Below are 19,068 nucleotides of genomic sequence, written 5' to 3'. Positions count from 1 at the left end.
ATTGCTCTGCCTGATTCAGGCGGCTGGCCCATAGGCTTCGCAGACAGAGCCCTTCCCTGTTCTAAGCAACAGAGGCAGTGCCAAGTCAATAGGTAGGCAGGAAAGGCTGCTTCAGGAGTCACTCTTCAGTTTCCTGGTCCAGCCCAATGTTGCAATCTCACTCATTTAAACAGTGCTTCCTTGGCCCTTGCTCAGCAGGGGAAAGGCCACAAAGAGACACACATGGTTCCATTCTTGGCTTCTTGCAGAATGTGGAAGGAACTGCTTTCTACAGCCTTCTACCGGGCTATCTTCACTGAGTTCCTGGCCACTGCCATCTATGTCTTTTTTGGCTTGGGATCAGTGCTGGATTGGCCAGAGAAACCCTCCATCCTGCAGACTGCCATCACCTTCAACTTGGCAGCAGCCACTGCTGTCCAGATTGCCTGGCATGCCAGTGGAGCCCATGTCAACCCAGCAGTGACCGTGGCCTTCCTGCTTGGCTCTCGTGTCTCATTGGTGAGGACTGTCTGCTATGTGGTAGCCCAGCTGGCTGGAGGCATTGTTGGGGCAGCCATCCTTTATGCAGTGACTCCTGGGAATATTCGGGGAGTTCTGGGCATCAGCAAGGTATGTAATTGGTTTGGCATCTTTGCCATGGACATTTGCATTGGCAACAATCCTCAGATAGCCTGCTATGCTATATGCATTCCACCAAGCATACCAAGATTGATTGGAGTTATGGATCTGGAAGGCACGAAATGGGGGTGTGGTGTGGTTGTTAAGGTGTGATATATTGTCACTAATTGTTCTGGATTACCGTACAAAGCCAGGCAGATGCAAAGAGCTCTCGTTCTATGTGAATCAGTCACTGATGGTACATCCTTTTAAAGAAGACTGTGCAAAGCATGTTTTGTTGGTTTACTTGGAAATTGTTGGAAGAGGGAAGCTGATTATGGTTCAAAATAAAGAGAAAGGATTAGCTGGAAAGATGGTGTGGTGGAGGAGTCCAATGGACAGGGCTTTAGAAGAGACCAACTGTCCTAACAACCAGGAAACACACTGAGACATGGAACTGGTCTCTAATATTTATTGCTAGTACTTAACAGGAATCCTAACAAACTGAAGAAGCGTGGGAAAACCCAGACATATAACCCCCAAGGGTTAAGGCGGTCCCGATCTGTGTCTCTTTGAATGGCTGAACAATTCATCAGTGCTACGCATGTGCTTGACAGTCTGGATGGGAGCCCCCTGCTCGCCATCCTTACTCATGACACCAACAATAAGTTATAATAAAAACTGAAAGTGTCCTGACACTAATTGCAACAGGCACTGCATTATAAAGCAACTTCATTGTGGCTGTAATAACATGCAATCCCATTTTTGTAAAAATGGTTATTGTAAGAGTTGAGGCTATGTAGTGGTATCAGAATGTACGGAGGCACTGTGTAGAACAGGAATGGGTGACTTCATGTAACCCCAGCCCCCAGTTCTTCCCCCCTGCCCCCCATCATCCCTAGATTGGATTGACAAAATTGACTGAAAAATAGCCAGTTTTCATCAGCATGGTTTTTAGCTTCTGGGGGCAGAAATTAAAGGCCAGAATAGATGGTTGCTTCTGAAGCTTCACAGATCCATGCCCTCAGGGGTGTTCACTCTAAAGTCCCCAAGATCTACCCAAAAGGAACTGAAGATCTTCAGACCTCTCTACCTGGTCATAGCTCCACATCACTGAGATGCATTCCCCACAAATTCGAGAAGCCAAAATATGAGGCTGGGAAGGAAATGCAGACTGCAAGGATTGCCCACCCTTGGGCAATAACAATTAGAAAGGGAGATCCATGCCCTCAGGTGTGTTCACTCTAAATTCTAAGATGGGGAGGAATAAGAATGTGGCAGCAAATAAAGAAATAACAATTATATATTATAATGAGAATGGGCAGGGCAGAGGGTCAAGCCATTACTTTGTGTGGATTCAGTTCAGATTCAGCTGCAAATGAAATGGTATCAGTTTTGTTTTACTTCAGGTCAGTGAAGGGCTTGTAACATGATTTACAAAAGAAAATTGAGCTAAAGTACATAATATATGAAAATAATTTGTTCAGCTGGGTTGAATGATTTAATAGATCTAAAACTGTTACAGCTTTATAGGGCCTCTGCAGTATGCAAGAATTTACTTTTTCAATATGCAAGAATTTATCTATTTATTTAAAGAGCTTAAATAGCCACCTATCTCACATAGTGATCCTCACAACAACAGTTAAAAACAGAATAGAAACAGAACAGAATAACCCTTCCTACTGAAGCCAATTTAGTGGCCTGCTAGAACCACTGAAATGGAGCAGAGCTTATAACACAGCTGAGAAGCTGGCACAGAAAAAGAAAATTATCTTAAAATAGCTTCAATGAGCATGCAGAGAAATACAGGCTATTGATCTTACCCACTCAGCCCTCCCAAGCATAATCTGTCTAAGCATGTGACTAATCTGTCACATGCTTAGACAGATTAGTAAGATAAGTAAAAGAATTCTTACTGACTTTATTCTTTGTTGTTCTGTTACATCCATCTTGGTGGAAAAAATGAAGTTCCTTTGTTCTTCTTTTCTTTCTAAATACTTAGTTTTGCCCTAAACCCTCAGACCTCTTTGCTGCCAAGGGCTGTGTGAAAGAAAGGGGCAGAATTCTTCATCAAGGCCTGAGCACACGGCCCTGATGAAGGGAGAGCAGAGCAGCATGCTTGCTTTTCCCTTGGTGGAAGAAGGAGGAAGAGAGTGAGAGGAAGTAGGAGTGGCAACAAACAGCTTCCTCAAAGTTGCATTATGGGACAACTCAATTTACATGCTAATTCACATGCTAATGAGGCATGCTGGATTTGCCAAGATTTCCAACACCTACCAGGCACCAGACCAACCAGCTATCAATCTTCAGGTGCAACCCCTATCCTAACCCAGTGCTTGGGGGGGAATAACCAGGTCTTCACTGCCTTCTGGAAGGATAAAAGGGTAGGGGCCTGTCGAATCTCAGGCAGGAGGCTATTCATATCTATATCTATATCTCTATTCTAATACAAACTAAACTTAAAGAAAGAGAAGAGAAAGAAAGAATAACAGGTACAAGGAAATATATAAATAAATAAATAAATAAATAAATAAATAAATAAATAAATAAATAAATAAATGAAAAGAGTGTTAGGTGATCTATGGGGACCCCTCACCCTGCCTACTGTGGGGTCTTACCCTACTGGATGAAGCTGGAGAAATAAGTGGGAAAGAGAGGTACTGCAAGAGAGGGCAAGGAGTCTTTGTTGGGGAAAGGGGGGTAGTGGAGAGGGAGAGATCTGGTATTAAATGAGGAAAAGCAACAGAATGTGGCTACAAGCTGAACATGGTTCAAAAAGGGAAGTCAAGACTTTTGACTTGGTCCATGTGATAATGAATAGAGGATTGGGCAAGGACTGGGGAGACTCAGGGCCTTACTGTCTCTCAGTGATTGGAACGCATGTTATTGTCCTCTATTTACTACCAGCCCCCTGGAAAATTAATTTCCACCCACCTTTTCCTGCTTGATATCAAGTTTTTTTTTCTTTCACCTTGTTGTCTAGTTTGCCTGCTGCACTTCATTACCTTGGGCAACTCAGTGTCTCTCGACCTTTTTGCATAGTGGTTATGTAGATATAGGAACCCTGGAATCTGCCTTCAACAAATAAAGTAGATCAGAGGTTGGAATTTTGTTGGGTTATAGTTCAGTAACATCTAGAGGGTTATCAGGTCCTGAATTGACAAGGCAGGAGGTGCAACTATTTAACAAGCAGTAATAAAACAAAATTTTAAATGGCTGAATTCTTGTGAAATGCAGACAGTTGTATACCTAACATCTCACAAGGGTTTGCCTTCTTTCCCAGATCTCATGAGATTTGGGCATTCAGGTTCAAAATCCTGTAAGTTTTTAGCATTTTCCAGAAATAAGTATGAAAACCAACATCTCACAAGATTTCAGCTATTTTTAAAGTTTGCGTTTGTGTGAAGTTTGGGAATGACATGGATGCTGTACTGCCAGTCCCTGGTTTAGTGGATGTTGAAATCAACCATACAGTCTAACCATAGTTATCTTTGCTACTAGATACCTAAGCCTGTATTCCCACTAGCTGTTTCCTTGAACATATTTTGGGAATGATTATTTTTTTAAAAAAAATATGAAAAATATATTTAGTTTAAGGAAATTTAAATCCTGCAACCTATAGGCTGCACAAAGATGGATGACCACTAGATGGTGGCAAAGTCCCCTACTTCTCTCCCTGCTCATTTCTCCAGCTACCCACGGCAAAAGAAATGGGGACAGAGAAGTGAGTCAGTTCTCCTGGAATCAAAAAGCAACCCCAAGTGGTTGCCAAAGAGGCACTTCCCTCATGTCCTTTCCCAAAAAGGAAGTATGGCAAAGAGGTTCTTCAGATGGCACCCTGCAGTAAAGACTGAACCCCAACTGAAGGTTAAAATGGAAGAAGGGAGGTGGGGTGGAAGTGGTAAAGACCCCCATGAAGATTTGACACTCTAATATCTAAACTGCAGGGAGAGCTACACGTGAGTCTATCACTCTGCCAGAAGACTGTTGGATCACTGTGTAAAACGTCCTCCCACCCCAGCTTAGGCACTGCAGTGGTACCACAGGGGGAAGTACCTCTGCTGGCAGCAGCACCTTGTGGTAAAGTTGATGTTATCATGTGGGTGACAGAGGCTTCCAAAGGGAATGGTGGACTGAACAGCTGTGCCCGCTGGTTCAGTGGGCAGAGCTGACAACACGGCAACTTTTTTGGGCTCAGGCGGGTTTTCCTGAAACCCAGAAACATTCTCCAGATCAAGGAGAATACCCGGAATCATCCCATCTGTCCTCCGGATGGCTGCTTGCAGCCAGAAGATCGCAATTGGCGTTTTGCTTGCGACTGGTAAGAGCCAGCTGGGAGGCGGGGAATTCATCACTTTCCAAGCCACGCTGTAGCCTTAAAGGGCACTAAGACTGGCCACCCCATTTCTAAATCACCAATTTGTATTTTTTTTTTCTAAGTATACTGTATGTACCCCAGGAGAGGCTTTCTACAGCGAGGAGAAGCTGGTTCTCTTGGTGCTTAATGTTATTTTGGGGTTGTTTTTTTAAAAAATTTTTTTTTATGTTTTGAATTTCATTTTCCTTCCAAAGGAAATTCCAGAGATTGAGAGTAAACAATTGTCTTCCTGTTATTATTTTTGTATTAAAGTTGAAGATATTAGCATTTTCCTACATGTTGAATCGGCTGATTTGAACCTTCAGCTTTCTATTTTCGCTTTCCCTTGAGAACTGTCTGCTATCTCACTTTCACTTTATGTAAACACACTCTGGAACCCTTCCATATCCTTGACTTTCGCTGGTTAAGCTCCTAGGGGGTGCCATAATCTACTGCCTGAGACATGAAGCATTTCAAACAGATTCTTGCTGACTTTCACCAGGATTTTAAACAGATTTCTTCTGACTTCTACCAAGCTTTTATGCAAGATATCCAGGACATTGTGGAAAATATGAGATCCAAAATGTGCCATCAGGTTGGGGATGTGGTGGATGAAACTGACGAATTTAAGAGCAGTAGAAAGGTTTTTTTTTTTTAAGACTGAGATTGGGATTTTTATTGAGCTGCTGGATAAAGATTGGATAATGGAGTTGGAGAAATCTGAGGGAGAGAGTGATCTGCAAGCCACAAGTGAAATTGCTCTCCTGGTGGAATGCCATGAAAAGAACCTGGAATCTTTGAGGGGGGGACAGTTGGGCCGTTCGATTCTTTCAAGAGGAAAGCTCTGTGCACACTGTGGGGATGTGTAATTGTTCTGGTTTATTCTGGAATGGGATAAAGGTTGAAGAATGTTCATCTGGTTTGTTTTAAGGATTTGATTGATGCTATTTGCCTTTAAAGATTTGGATTTACTGTTTTGAATTGGCTTTGTTTTTTGGGTTTATTAAGATTGGGATTATTAAAATTGTTGAACTATTAGTATAATAGCAGACAACGCATGTGCTTTTTAATTTGATTCTCATTTTTTATTATTATTTATAAATTTATTCACCACTCATCTCCCCCTCATGGGGGACTCTGGGCGGTTTACAATAAAATTATAGTAGACAGAAATGTATAGAACAGTGGTAGGAAGGGAATAATTAAATATATTTTATCTTTTGGAGAGGAGAAAGATGTTTAGGAGGTTTATATGAACTCTTTTTTCTTTATTATAAGGGGGTGGAATAACTGTACTTAGTAATTTATATTATATGTTAAAGTGGAATGACTTATAGAAATAATGTGGTGTTTTGGTTAAAATAGAGTAAGAGATTGATTATGGAACTGTTTGTATAGCCTTGCTGTTAAAAGTCAGAAGCCACATCTTTTTGTAAATTTGAAATTTTTGTCTTTTGTGTTTCTGCACTTTTATTTTTTTTTCCTTCTTTGTAGTTTTTTTGTCTTTTTTGTAGTTTGTATTCTTCTCTTGAAACCTAATAAAATTTACTATTTAAAAAAATCATATGGGTGACAGCTGCAAACACTCCTTTTCCCCGCTTCTCTTCCCACAGGGGGAAAGCAGTTCTTCAGCCACCATCGATGGAGGGAAGGGGGTCTTCTTGGTGCCATCCCCCCCAAAGACCCAATTCCCTCCTTCTCTCTCCAATTCTTCTGCCACTCATACAGGAGTGTCCCCAGGGGGCAGGCAGGTTCCAAAAAGTCAAGATCAAATCAAATCTTTATTTACGTCATTGACCAGCACAGTGTTACACAATCAGCCCAACAATTAGATTAAAACAAAGTACAGGTAGTCCTTGGTTAATGACTGTCCTGCTTAGTGACCATTCAAACTTATGATGGCACTGAAAAAGTAGGTCCTCTCACTTATGACCATTACAGCATCCCCACAGTCATGTGATCGCCATTTGGGCACTTCACAACCAGTGCACATTATGATGGTCGCAGTGACCCACAGTCACGTGATCGCCATTTGCAACCTTCACAGCTGGCTTCCAACAAGCAAAATCAATGGAGAAGCCAGCTGGAAGTCAAAAGTCACAGTCACATGATGTTGTGCTTAACAACCGCGGGTGATTTGCTTAATGACTGCAGTGGAACTGATGTTAAGTCAGGCACAGTAACATGATGTTTCACTTAATGACTGTGTTGCTTAGTGACAGAGTCACTGGTCCCAATTGCAGTCAGTAAGCGAGGACTACATGTAGTCAAAACCAGAAAGACAATGTGTGTCATGTAAAAAAGGGCAGGGCTTTGATTGCATGGTTGTGGCTATCATCTTAATTTTTTTAACCTCCTCCCCGCAGACACCCCTGCACCCAACCCAGGGGTTGGCAAGAAAAGCAGAAGAGATGGTCTTTTGGCACGGTGGAAGAACTCTGACTTTTCTGCTGTCACAAGGCAAACAGTCCTAAAACCTGGAGGGGTGTGGCCACAGCAGGCTCAGATACCTTGGTATGATGCACTTCAGTTGGAGAAGACAGCATGCCATTTGCCAGAAGCTGGAAAACATCAATTTATACCTGAAAAAGGAAGGTTTAGGCTCCTTTTCAGCTGGTCAGGGATGACTGCTGGAGAAATATAAAAGCCAGCAGTTAAAGTCAAACATTCTTCCATCCGGAGCCACCTGCACAGAAACATACATCCTTCAGTGTTTTGCCCATAAATGCTGAAGTGGGAGGGATTCCCCATTGATGTATTTGTATAAAAGGGATTCTGCTGTTTATAACATGTGCTCTGCTTTAACTTTTGGGGATGCTGCATTCCAAGTAGTCCAAAACCTGAATAATATTCTTTCTTCCTAGGCAGGAAAGATGCCAGCAAGATGGTTCTACAGGCCTTTAAAATCTCCTTCACCGCTGTCTCCTTCTCTGCCCTAGGTAAAGGTCAACGTTTCATCAGGACAAGCTGTGGCAGTTGAGCTCATCTTGACCCTGCAGTTGGTTCTGTGCTATTTTGCATCCACAGATAAACAGCGCAGTACGGGCTCCCCAGCTGTCATGATTGGCATCTCGGTTGCCCTGGGCCACTTAGTTGGGGTAAGTAAATTAAGAGACACTGGGAAAGATCAGTGCAAGAATAGGGCTACTAGATCTGGCTGATGGTATTTGAGAGCAGGGAAGAGATACAGAAAATTCTACGTCTTTGGCTTTTTGCAGCCCACATCCTGTAGACATAAGCAAGAGAGGCTTTGTTTTATTTTGTTTTAAAAGCTAGAAGCAAGCTTTTAAAATGATATAGAGTACTCTTTGGAGGGAGTAGGCATTCAAAGCAAAATAAAAATCAATGTTAGAAATAAAAAATACAATACACCCAAGCCAATATTAGCCAGATAAAGCTGAGGGCTCTTAAAACCAAGAAGAAAGGAATAATGAAACAGATATTTCATTGTGAAATGAAGTGCAGCGGAGAAATTGGATGGATAAATAAATAAATAAATAATGTCTTGACTGCCTTGTACTTGGGCTTGGTGCAGGGACTGGGTTCTTGGCTGCAAAGCTTGCCCATTTATTTATTTATTTTTCAAATTTATATCACCACCCATCTCTCCCGAAAAGGATATATAATGTAAAAATGATATATAATGTAAAAATGTCAGTGGTGTTTTGGGGAAAGCATCAAAATTAGCTAGCGGATCCCTATGGTATGCAACATTCTGAGCCTTTACAACTGAGTTCATAGATAATCCCACCACAGTGGGTGATGTGATGCACAAGGCTCAGAGCATACCACAGACTGGCAAATGTTTTCCTCAGACAAGAGCCTGCCTATAGCAAGAGAGGCATTTAAGGAGGAAGAGCAGTAGTATTAGCTGCTTCCACCAAACAACTCCAGTCTTCAACATCAGGCATAAGACTAGAAAGCGACACAGGAATTTTCCTCCAGTGTTATTCTATAGGGATTCCATCCTCACACTGGAGCTCTCTGGACCTGAGAAAACTTTGGATGGAATTGCTGAAGCAGAACACTGAAATAGAGAATAGGAACCCCACGAAAGCTGTCTATTCTAATGTTTTCTTCCAATTTCCCATTCCTAGCATTACTACACTAGCTGCTCCATGAATCCAGCCAGATCCTTTGGTCCTGCTGTCATAACTGGGAAGTTTCTTCACCAGTGGGTAAAAAACTCTTATATATCCTCACCCCCCTTATTCTAGGGTAGATGGGGGGGGGGAATTGAGGCAGAAAAGTGGGGTAAAGAATTATTCAATTTTCCAGACTCTGAAGGCCTGTATGTCAGTAGGATATAATTGTATGCACTATGAACCCAAGGAGCAATTGGTCTGGTCTGGGACTATTACAAAACAAAAATAAGCATTCTGTACTACAAGTCCACAGGCTTCTTTGCACCTCCCATGAGTGCTGCTTAGCTCTCTGTAGCCACCTGAAAGGACTTGCTGGCAGGCACTTTGGGGAAGCCTACAACAGGACTTTAGCTGGCAAGGCTGCAACACTTCTCAGAATTGCTTTCCACAAAAACCTGTTGCTGATCAGGGCTTTCTTTACCTGTTCTTAACTGTGGCTCAGACTGGCAGCAACTGCATTTTAAAGCTGGGAGACGATGGCCATCTTCTGGTTGCATATGGAAGACCAGTGTGGTCTCACCTTGTTCCTAAGATTAAATTCAGAGGAGGCAACATCCTTGCAGTTACATAAATTGGCTTCATTTGCTAGGATGAAGGGTAGGGGTAACCAGCTCTGGGCCACCCAGTTCCAGATGACCCCTAAGTGGCACCAAAGGGATACAAAAAACACTGTAAATCTTTGCTGACATTTAGTGGTGGCCTATGTGGCTGCTAGCAGTCGAAAAACAATTTGACAGCGCATAATCAACCAATCAATTGGCTGTCAATAAAAATATCCTGACTTCCTAGAGGGGCTACAAACAGGATCTCTCCTACTCCAGGAAGGCTTGGTGGCCCTGCGGAAGACTGGAGTCTTGCCTAGAACATTTCTACCACAAGATGTAAGCCCTGATACTCTTTTTAGGCCAGGTTTGTCTCCTTTTAAACTATAGCAATAGAGCTGCCTAAGAAATGTTGCTGCTAGAGTCAAAAACAAGATGGTCTATGTCTCTCCCACCTCCCCCTCCACCTCCACCTCCCCCATGCCACATGCAAAAGCTAACTGGATTAGCAGCTAAATCTTCCTTTGGCATTGACAGTGAAGCCCCGCAGCCTTTTCAGGCAGCTGGCTGACTTAATAGAGGCATGGAGGCTGCAAGCACAGCCCTTCTCCTCTAATTCCTCCCTCCTTTTCCCCCTTAGGTGATTGCCTCCTCTGACAATCTCAATCTGTTTATTAACACTTTTAAACAAGAAGATAAAAACTATATCTAGAAGAAAGAAATCAAAGAAAAAGCAGAAAGTGCAAGAAAAGGAAAAAAAAGTTAAGGAAAAATAGAAAAGAAAGAGAAAAAAGATATATGAGGGTGGCTTCTGATATTCTTCATGGCAGTTATAAGTACAATATATTTTAACCTCTCTAATGATACATCATATTACTCTTCTTTCTATAATCTATCCTTTCTAATCATCAAAACCATAAGTCACAAGTTCATTTTTTCAATTTTTACACAAAAGGTCCATAAGAGGCTTCCAGTCACCAATAAATGTCGATGGCATCTTTTCTCTAATCAAAGAAGTGAGTTTCCATATCAGCAAAATCCATCACTTTCACCAACCATTCCTCCATAGTGGGTAGTATCGAAATTTCCCATCTCTGTGCATATAGTAATCTTGCTGCAGTAACCATATATGGAAACTACCTTCCATGGTTTTTTCAAACTGTTTTTCCATTAATCCTAAAAGGAAAAGTTCTGGCTTCAACTGCATATTGAATGACTGCCTCCTTCTGCCTAATGGTAGAGCCAGCTAGAAATACAGGAGCATCCTCATACTGCCTGCCACTGGCTTGACAGGGTTCTAGTTGCAGATGGGGTTACTCACAGAAGTCTCTGACCTTGGAAGTACTATACTATAAGTTTCCAGCAGGGGATGAATTCATGTGCAAAACGTAAGGACACAACTAAGTGGAGAGAGAAGCTGTCAATCCATCTTCCTTTATTTTCTTGTCATTTACTTCCACTTTAACCTCAGTAGTAGCTCATGGCCTTAAAGCGAGCTCTTCCCTCTTTGCATATCCAGCTCTCCTTAAAGGAGCTTAAAGCTGCATTCAGTCTGCAGGGATTTAAATTTAGCTTCCCCCAGTTAAAGCCGGTGCTCCACTTGATGCGGCACTTTGACTCTGGGAGATCATTGGCAACGGGATTTTGAGCTTTTCATGACTTTGATCATGCCATGAAGTCACAGACCATTTAGACCAGGGTTTCTCAAACTTGGCAACTTTAAGATGTGTGGACTTCAACATGGCTGGCTGGGGAATTTTGGGAGTTGAAGACCACACATCTTCGGTATTCTGCTGAAACGCCCCAATAAAACGGGACAGATTCATGCCACTTTGCTGTTCCTTCATTTACATGGTCCTTCTAATCTTAGTCTATATCTGTCTATCTCTGATGCACAGCTATCTTCATCAGATGGACTGCTAATCAGTTCAAGAGCAACTTTTAACAGAAGATGTCACAACATTTGAAGAGATGGATTGATTCATATTGCAGAACATAACAGTCCTGGTCAGGAGTGTCTGCAGGTTATAGTCAAAAAAGATGGCAGTCAAGATGGTGTGATTGAAGCTCTACCCAGTTTTTTATATGTAGTGCATATGTGATGCACATAAAAAACTGAGCAGAGCTTCAATCACACCATTGTAGCCACCATCTTGACTTTCCTGACCGCACCCCGCAGGCAGCCCTGATTCTGGTTATAGATGATAAAGGATGTAGTGATTTGGATTCTGACTCTAAGGCAGAGAAAAGGAACTAAACCTTGGAAAATCATGGGAGAAACTAATGTGGTCTAGTAGCTTAGACCCAATTCATTTCAGTTGGAGCTCTAAAGTTGTTCAGTTTCTTTGGCTCAGAACTCCTGACTTTCATTCAGTTGCCTTAATTCCTACCAAGCTTGGGAGTATTTTGCTTCATTTTCTGCCTCTGGGTCAAATAGGGTTGTACTTTTAGGTCAACTGATGACAGCTTGCCCTTATCCTGACTCATCTCTGACCTTCCTTTGCAGGTCTTCTGGGTGGGCCCCTTAACTGGTGCGGTCTTGGCATCCATCCTTTACAACTTTATTCTTTATTATGACCCAAAGCCCTTCACACAGAGACTGTCTATTCTCAAGGGAGAAGAGCTGAAGACGGAGGGGGACCAACAGAAAGAATCATTGTCATTGCCCAGTCTGGTGCATAGATTGTAGCTTCCTCGGACCACGTGGAGAAGACCTTTCGGATGCGCTCAGCAAGAGCTGGATCTGTGGGTGGTGGTCCCATAACCAGCCACCAGAGGGCTCCAGGTGCCTTTTCTCTGAAGTCTGCATTGCCATGTGGATTTCAGATGTACTTGCAGCAAAAGGAGCCTCCCAGGAGCTGGTCCTGTGTTGCCATGGGATTGTGAGCTGTCATATGGATGTGTGGACATCTTAAGCACTGTACTGTATGCAGGAAATGAAAACGGCTGCTTTCAGCATAAAGTGAATATGAATATGACAGCTATGAATTGCAGTGCCAAACTAGTGGCTTGCTTGAGGTTTAAACCTGTCCTTTCCTAGGCAGAAATTATTCAGAGGATAAGCAAAAGTTACTTAGATAAATAGCCTGGATGCTAGCTGGATCCTTAGCTGATGAATGAACCATTTTACCAATGCAGTGTCTCACGCAGTATAAATCACCACAAGTGTCTGCTGCATAAAATTATGCTTCCTTCCCCACATTGCTGGGAAACAAGGAGCAAGAAGGCATGGGCAGGATCTTGACCTGTGAATCTTTCTTGTCACTGAGAACTTTCCCTGTGCTTCTGAGAATCTCCATGCTGCACTTCCAGACAAAGCTTCCCTCAATGGAACAATTTCACCCCATCAAAGCAGGCATGGAGTCGCTGCCCAGCCTAGACCTCCAACTGCCCAAAATATACCTGCAAACAGTTCAAAGCCTTTTGTTGGATCCCTAATAGGGTTGTGTCCAACCTGCAGCCCCTGAGCATTTTGAACATACTGTAGCCCTGGGTCCTCCCACAAGTTGCCATCAAATTCTCATTTGGATTTTCATAGAAAGGAAATATTAACTATATATGGTGAATAATCACACCAATTTAAGTTTCTTTTGTGTGCGGACCCTGCATACAATCAGTGAGCATGTGCTAAACTTAGACTGAACAAAAAGTTTCACCCCTCCTCTCCCACCATACAATAAAAAGTAGCAAAGTCACCTCTGAGTGGAGCTCAGCTCCTGATGACTTACAGTTGCCCTGGGATTTTTTTTTTTTTTTAACTTCCCAGCTCTGGATTTCCCAGCTGGTTCTCCACCCAAAGATTAACCAGGCTTGACTCTCCAGCTTCCAAGATCAGTCAGAGTCTGCTAGATGCTGCTGAACCCTCGCCTCTTTGAATTAGCTCATTCAAGGGCACTTTGTGGACTCTGTCGATTTATGACAATAACAGATGGTTTCCAGAACAGATGGTTTCCAGAAAATGATGATCCCAGAGCTTGTGAACATTTGATTATGTAATGGGATGGAGAGAAAAACTGTCAGTGCACTCTAAGCTCAATATTAAATGTTGCATTAGAGTCAGGTCTATCAGCATCACACCTCAGGATGATGTGACACTCAAGGCTTTCATCAAGAAAAGGTATCAGGTTGGGGTTCTTCTGAAGCAGGTGATTCAACTCTCAGCTGAGGACAGTAGCTGAGCATCTTCTAAGACACCGAAACCAATGGAGCCCTGTGTCCTGCTGGTACCAAATATATTCCAGGCTTTATGTCATTAATTAATGTATTTCCAGACCATCTAAGAAGCTGTGGGAAAAGCCTGGTTTTTCCTTTCACTAAATCTTCTTTACAATAATCCAGTGAGGTGAGCCAGAGTGAGAGAGAATTGGCATCCCAGGGCTATTGAGTGATCTGGGATTTGAACTCGGATCTCAAGTTCTAGCCTGACATTCTTATTTTTTTTCTCCCTAGATCTCATTAGAGTTTAAGGGGAAAAAATCTCTTGGTTCATATTTAAAGGCAAACTTAACTAATTTCGTACTTGCAAACTGAAATCCAAATATATTTTAAAATTCTCCAAAATGTATGATGCAGGTCTCCAATAAAAATGTATATGAAAAAGAAGCCTATTAAAGCTTTCGCTTCCCTAGAAGTGTTGGAGCTGCACATGAGCTGCGGATTCTAAAGCTGCTCCATCTGGAGAGTGCTCAGTTGATGGGGAAGGGGTACAAAGATACATGAGTTTGGACCAATTAGGCAAAAATGCTTATATTAGACAAAATCTCAGGCAAAAATACAGATATTGTGGGAAATCCATCTGAATCCATTGCAAACTTTTTTGTTAAAAAAAAAATCCAAACTGACTTATCAGAATAATGTAGCCTGTTCCCTGCCTGGCTCTAGTAGGCGAGCCCTTGTCTCCAAAATCTAACTTTTACTAAAGCTAAAAAACAAAAACAAAGAACAAGACTGTAGATCCTACAGAGCCCAAAATACAACATGTCCACCCACCATTCTGCATGAAAAATAAGCCTGCTCTTTCAACATGTTTAGGCAATGAGTGATATTGTAACTAATCTTCCCTCATGCAGATGGGAGATGAAATTTCTGATTCATTACTGAGTCTTTGGGGGCGGACGGGGGCATGTTCCCAGGTAGAAAGGGACTGTTTTTCAGAACAATTCTGAAATCCAACATTTTATGATATTTTGATGAGTGACCCTATCCAACACCAGCAAAGGTGAGCATTAAACCCAACAAAAGCCAAGCATTTATGACTTTTTAATTCAGGCCTATGTTTTTAATATATTCCCCCTGATTTTGTACATCTTTCAGAAATGTGTTGTTTCAGTATTACCAGTGAATACTATCAGACAAAATAAATTTGCCCTTTCTCCCTCACCCCAAATCTGCACTAGTATTCTGTGCTGCAGTTCTGAAATAGTTTGGTATTTGACAGTCTGCCCAGATCTGAGCAACCACAATACATGTGTAAGAGTTCAGACTAGCCCATAAATCAGAAATGGGAACCTCTGGTCTTCTGGATAGCACTGATGTACAGCTTCCAGCAATCCTCACCTTTGACTCTGTGAACTGGGAGTGGACCTGGACCTTGGAAACATCTGGGCCCAGGCTCCATACAACTGAGGTAGATCAAGTGCCATCTTAGAACTAGCATCTTTCTCACACATTCATCTTCCCACCACCATCAACACCAGCACCCCAGTCAGGGAGCCCCCAGTGCCCTGATCTCACTTTGGGCACAGATTCTGTAGATTGTTTGTTTCTCAGATTTATATCCTCCTGCAATTGTAAAGACACTCTTGGCAGCTCACAATAAGAACATAAAAATACTATATATATATTTTTTATTTATTTTCTATTCTGCCTTTATTATTTTTTTTATAAATAACTCAAGGTGGCAAACATACCTAATACTCCTTCCTCCTCCTATTTTCCCCACAACAACCTATATATCTATATACAATATATTTATATCTATATTTCTCTATATATACACACACACATACCCAAACACACACATGAAAATACATTAAAAAGCCAACAGTAAAATACCTGACATCACACTCCAAAAGCCCTCTGGAAAAGCTGTTTTCAACTTTTTCTGGAAAGCAGATAATGCTGGGAATTAAATCCAGATGTTGAGTAGCTGGCTGCATGGATCCTTTTCCAAGTGTCATCATTACAGTAATAGATTATCAGCTTTATAATTGTTGTAAGTTGGTTTCAGTCCCAGGGTTGATCAGGGATAATAGTGTTACATTCGTCCATTACAAGGTTCCTCTGAGGCAAAAAGATAATGCTTCCTAAAATCCATATAGTCAAGCTCAATAAAGAAAGTTGATTTGCATCTAAGCTTGGCTAAATGTGAGCCTTTATTCCTTCACTGGTCCCATTTAAGACACAATCTTTCACCCTGCTTTATAGATTTCTCCTCTGATGCCAGCATCTAACTGAGAAAGGTTTTGCTCAGAAGACAAATTTAATTTTCTCTTATTGACACAGCATGAATGGTCTCAGGGAAACTGAAAAGTTCTGGCTGTGTACAGAACCACTTCTGCTTAGTTCATAGTACCCAAAATGGCAAGCCATTTCCTTTAAGTACCTCAGGAAATAGAAGCAGGAAGAAGTCCAAAATTTTGGAACAGTTCCCAGCTGGAAGAGGTTGCTGTATGGCAGCGATGCACAACCTATTTTGGCCCAAGGATCATGTTAATATATTGTTTTCTACTACAGATTGGGGTTACTATGGTAACTAATCATTTTGGCGGGGTGCAGAGGTTGAATTCAATTGTCCCCTTTTCAGATGTTGATTTTTGCACCTGGGGGGAAAACTTGCCTGGACTTTTTTTAGTTTCTGTTTCCTTTCTGTGTAGGCATGTAGCTGCTCTGAGCTGCCTGCAAGAATGCAGAAGACTTTTAAATATGTTTTGCTTTCTGTAAATAAATTATTTTTATAGAAATGCCTGGTGTATGACTTTTCTGATCTCTCCTGGGCCAAAGGCTTCCCTAGCAATCTGCCAACAGATCACATGTGGTCTTGACAGGTCTATTAGAGGGAGACCCTACTCTAAAAAAGTGGGTGGTGCCAGGAAAAAAATAAATTTAATTAAATGTAAAACATAAATGAAATTAATGTGAAATAAAAGTAATTCAGTAACAGTTAATATGATTATTCCCCACATGTTTAACAACTCTCCCCTTCTGTCACATTAAAAATTACAATTTCTATGGCTGCATTCTGACAGTACAACTGGGTTTCTGAATTAACTCAATTTTCTAGATTCATACACTACATTGAATCAAAAGCTAACCTAGTGAGTTGGATTTGCACAACATGCTGAGGTGCACAAAAAGCAAACTGAGATTAAAGCTAACCAAGCTTTGCACATTGTATAAATGCAGCTGCTCTTAACTGACTTAGTTAAACTTAATGGGTGAATACAACCTATGAGAACTTTTGAAATGGCTCAGGATCCACCAAGTGCTCACTTCTGCTTCAGGGAACATTCTATATCCATCTATTTCTTCCTGTTTCCATGGCTGCTCAGAAATGCCAGTGGCACTTTCTCAGCTGGAGGTATGCTTTGGGAACTGGATTTTCAAAACTACTCTTCCTTTCAGGATAAACATGTCCTTTATGTCAGTGGGCAGCACCTATGCAAGAAATTCCAGGCTCTGAGACTTCTGGGGATTCCCTACAGACATTGTCCAGGTGGGAAGTGAAGCATGCTCTACTGATTCAATCCAAGGAGGACAGGCATTCAGATGGTGAAATGAAAGTCAGCCCCAGAGCAGCTGGTCACCTCTGCCTGTCTGGTGACAAGACTGATGATGATTATTGCTTTGGTGATCTTCAATGGAAAAATATATTTTTTCAATGAGATAAGTCTCAAAATTGATATGTGAAAACTTACAGTATTTTGTAGTTGGGGGAATCACCAACCCCATTCTAGGAAAGAGTTGAAAACATCAGCTCCCACCCTCCAGTGACATCATTGCCACACCCCTTACAGGGCTTGGGAGCCACAAATAAATAAATAGAAGGGAAGGCTCAGATACGAAAGAATTTTTCACATTTTCAACTGTTTTAATGATGTCTAAGGAGTTTTGCACCACTGGATTATTCTCAAGTCACTGTATTTCTCTCTTCAAGTTTCTGCTCCTCCTGTCCCTAGCTAAAGGAAAGGCAAGGCAAGATCCTTGATCCTGCCAAGGTCAACTCATTTTCTTTCACCTTATTTCAGCTCCTAATTCATCACTTGAGCATATAAGCAAATTAGAGGTTGAAGCAGGTTCCAGAATGATTATTCCAAGATAACAGACAGAATAAGCAGGCCACAAGATAAGGCTATAACTCATATATCATGATCAACAGTTGCATTTCATAAGCCACCAACTTTAATTAAGACAGAGCCCAAGAAAAAGAAATGAGTTGTGTTTGTCTGCATCTAATTAATGCATTGGTTGTTCATCCATATGCCAGGTCCTAAAACCAATGCAGCAGCTCTCTTCTCTCCTTGTCTGCATCCACTTCTAGAGTCCTGGAAAATGGCCATAATTAAAGGGGAGACTGTGTATAGGCAGGGAAAATATCTGCTTAGGTTGCTTCAATTGCAGGGTAAACTGAGATCTAAATATGACTTCCCAGTAAGTTCCCCATTATGACAGTAGAGCCAAACCACCGAGAAAGATTTGTGGGGCAGCCAGTAAAATGGATCTGCAAAGTAATAAAGATGAGTGCCATCAGATGAAGAACATGTTTCTCCTAGCAGGTGGCTAGAAAACTGAGCCTGCTCCATTTTCCTTTCCTTCTGGTAAACCAGCTCATCCCCCATTCTGGCTAAAAGGTATTTCTGACTCAGGATGTGGCTGGTCTGCTCCAGGACTCTGCATAATTTCCTGTGGATTGACTCCATACTGGAAACTGCCTTTGGCCATCTCTCCCAACTTGGTTGCTCTTATACATGCACGGCAACTACACCCCCCAGAATTTCCATCCAGAACATTGGGTTGGGGTTAGCAGCAGACCCAAGAGGCATATTTGGCAGGCACCAGATCCTTACTGGAAAGCTTGGGAAAAGCTCATCAGACTATTTTTCCTGTTTTGGTTTGCTGGAGAAATTAGAAACTGTCTTCTCACTGACAACCCAGTTTTTTCTGTTTTGAACATATGTTCTTCAGGGAAGAAAAATCCATAGGATGCATATGGCCCTCAGCACTCTCCAAGAGCATGATTTTCAGGAAAAAATGAGGTGTATACAGTATATACATTGAGCTTCCAAACATTTAACACTCTTTCACTCCCACCCCCAAAATCAAGGAGTAAGCAACCTGAAAAAATGTCCTCTGTGTACATAATGCTTAAGCCCTAGTGAAATCAGAGGCACAGGTTCCAGCGCTTAGGGTATTTAGTAGTAAGTATCTT

The 19,068-nt window shown here is 41.8% G+C and overlaps 1 protein-coding gene across 1 annotated transcript; it reads left to right on the top strand.

Moving 5' to 3' along the window:
• The first annotated feature begins 249 nt into the window (after positions 1-249).
• Positions 250-12,767, top strand: AQP6 (aquaporin 6). Its single transcript, XM_063296567.1, has 4 exons — positions 250-609; positions 7,894-8,052; positions 9,052-9,132; positions 12,148-12,767. Exons 1-4 carry the CDS (start codon positions 250-252, stop codon positions 12,328-12,330), a joined length of 783 nt encoding a protein of 260 aa, XP_063152637.1. The 3' UTR covers positions 12,331-12,767.
• The last annotated feature ends 6,301 nt before the right edge of the window (positions 12,768-19,068 follow it).

This window comes from Candoia aspera, chromosome 2 (assembly GCF_035149785.1).
Source record: "Candoia aspera isolate rCanAsp1 chromosome 2, rCanAsp1.hap2, whole genome shotgun sequence".
Classification (NCBI taxonomy): Eukaryota; Metazoa; Chordata; class Lepidosauria; order Squamata; family Boidae; genus Candoia; species Candoia aspera.
Note: the sequence above shows the minus strand (reverse complement) of the source record. Positions and strands in the feature narration are given on the sequence as shown.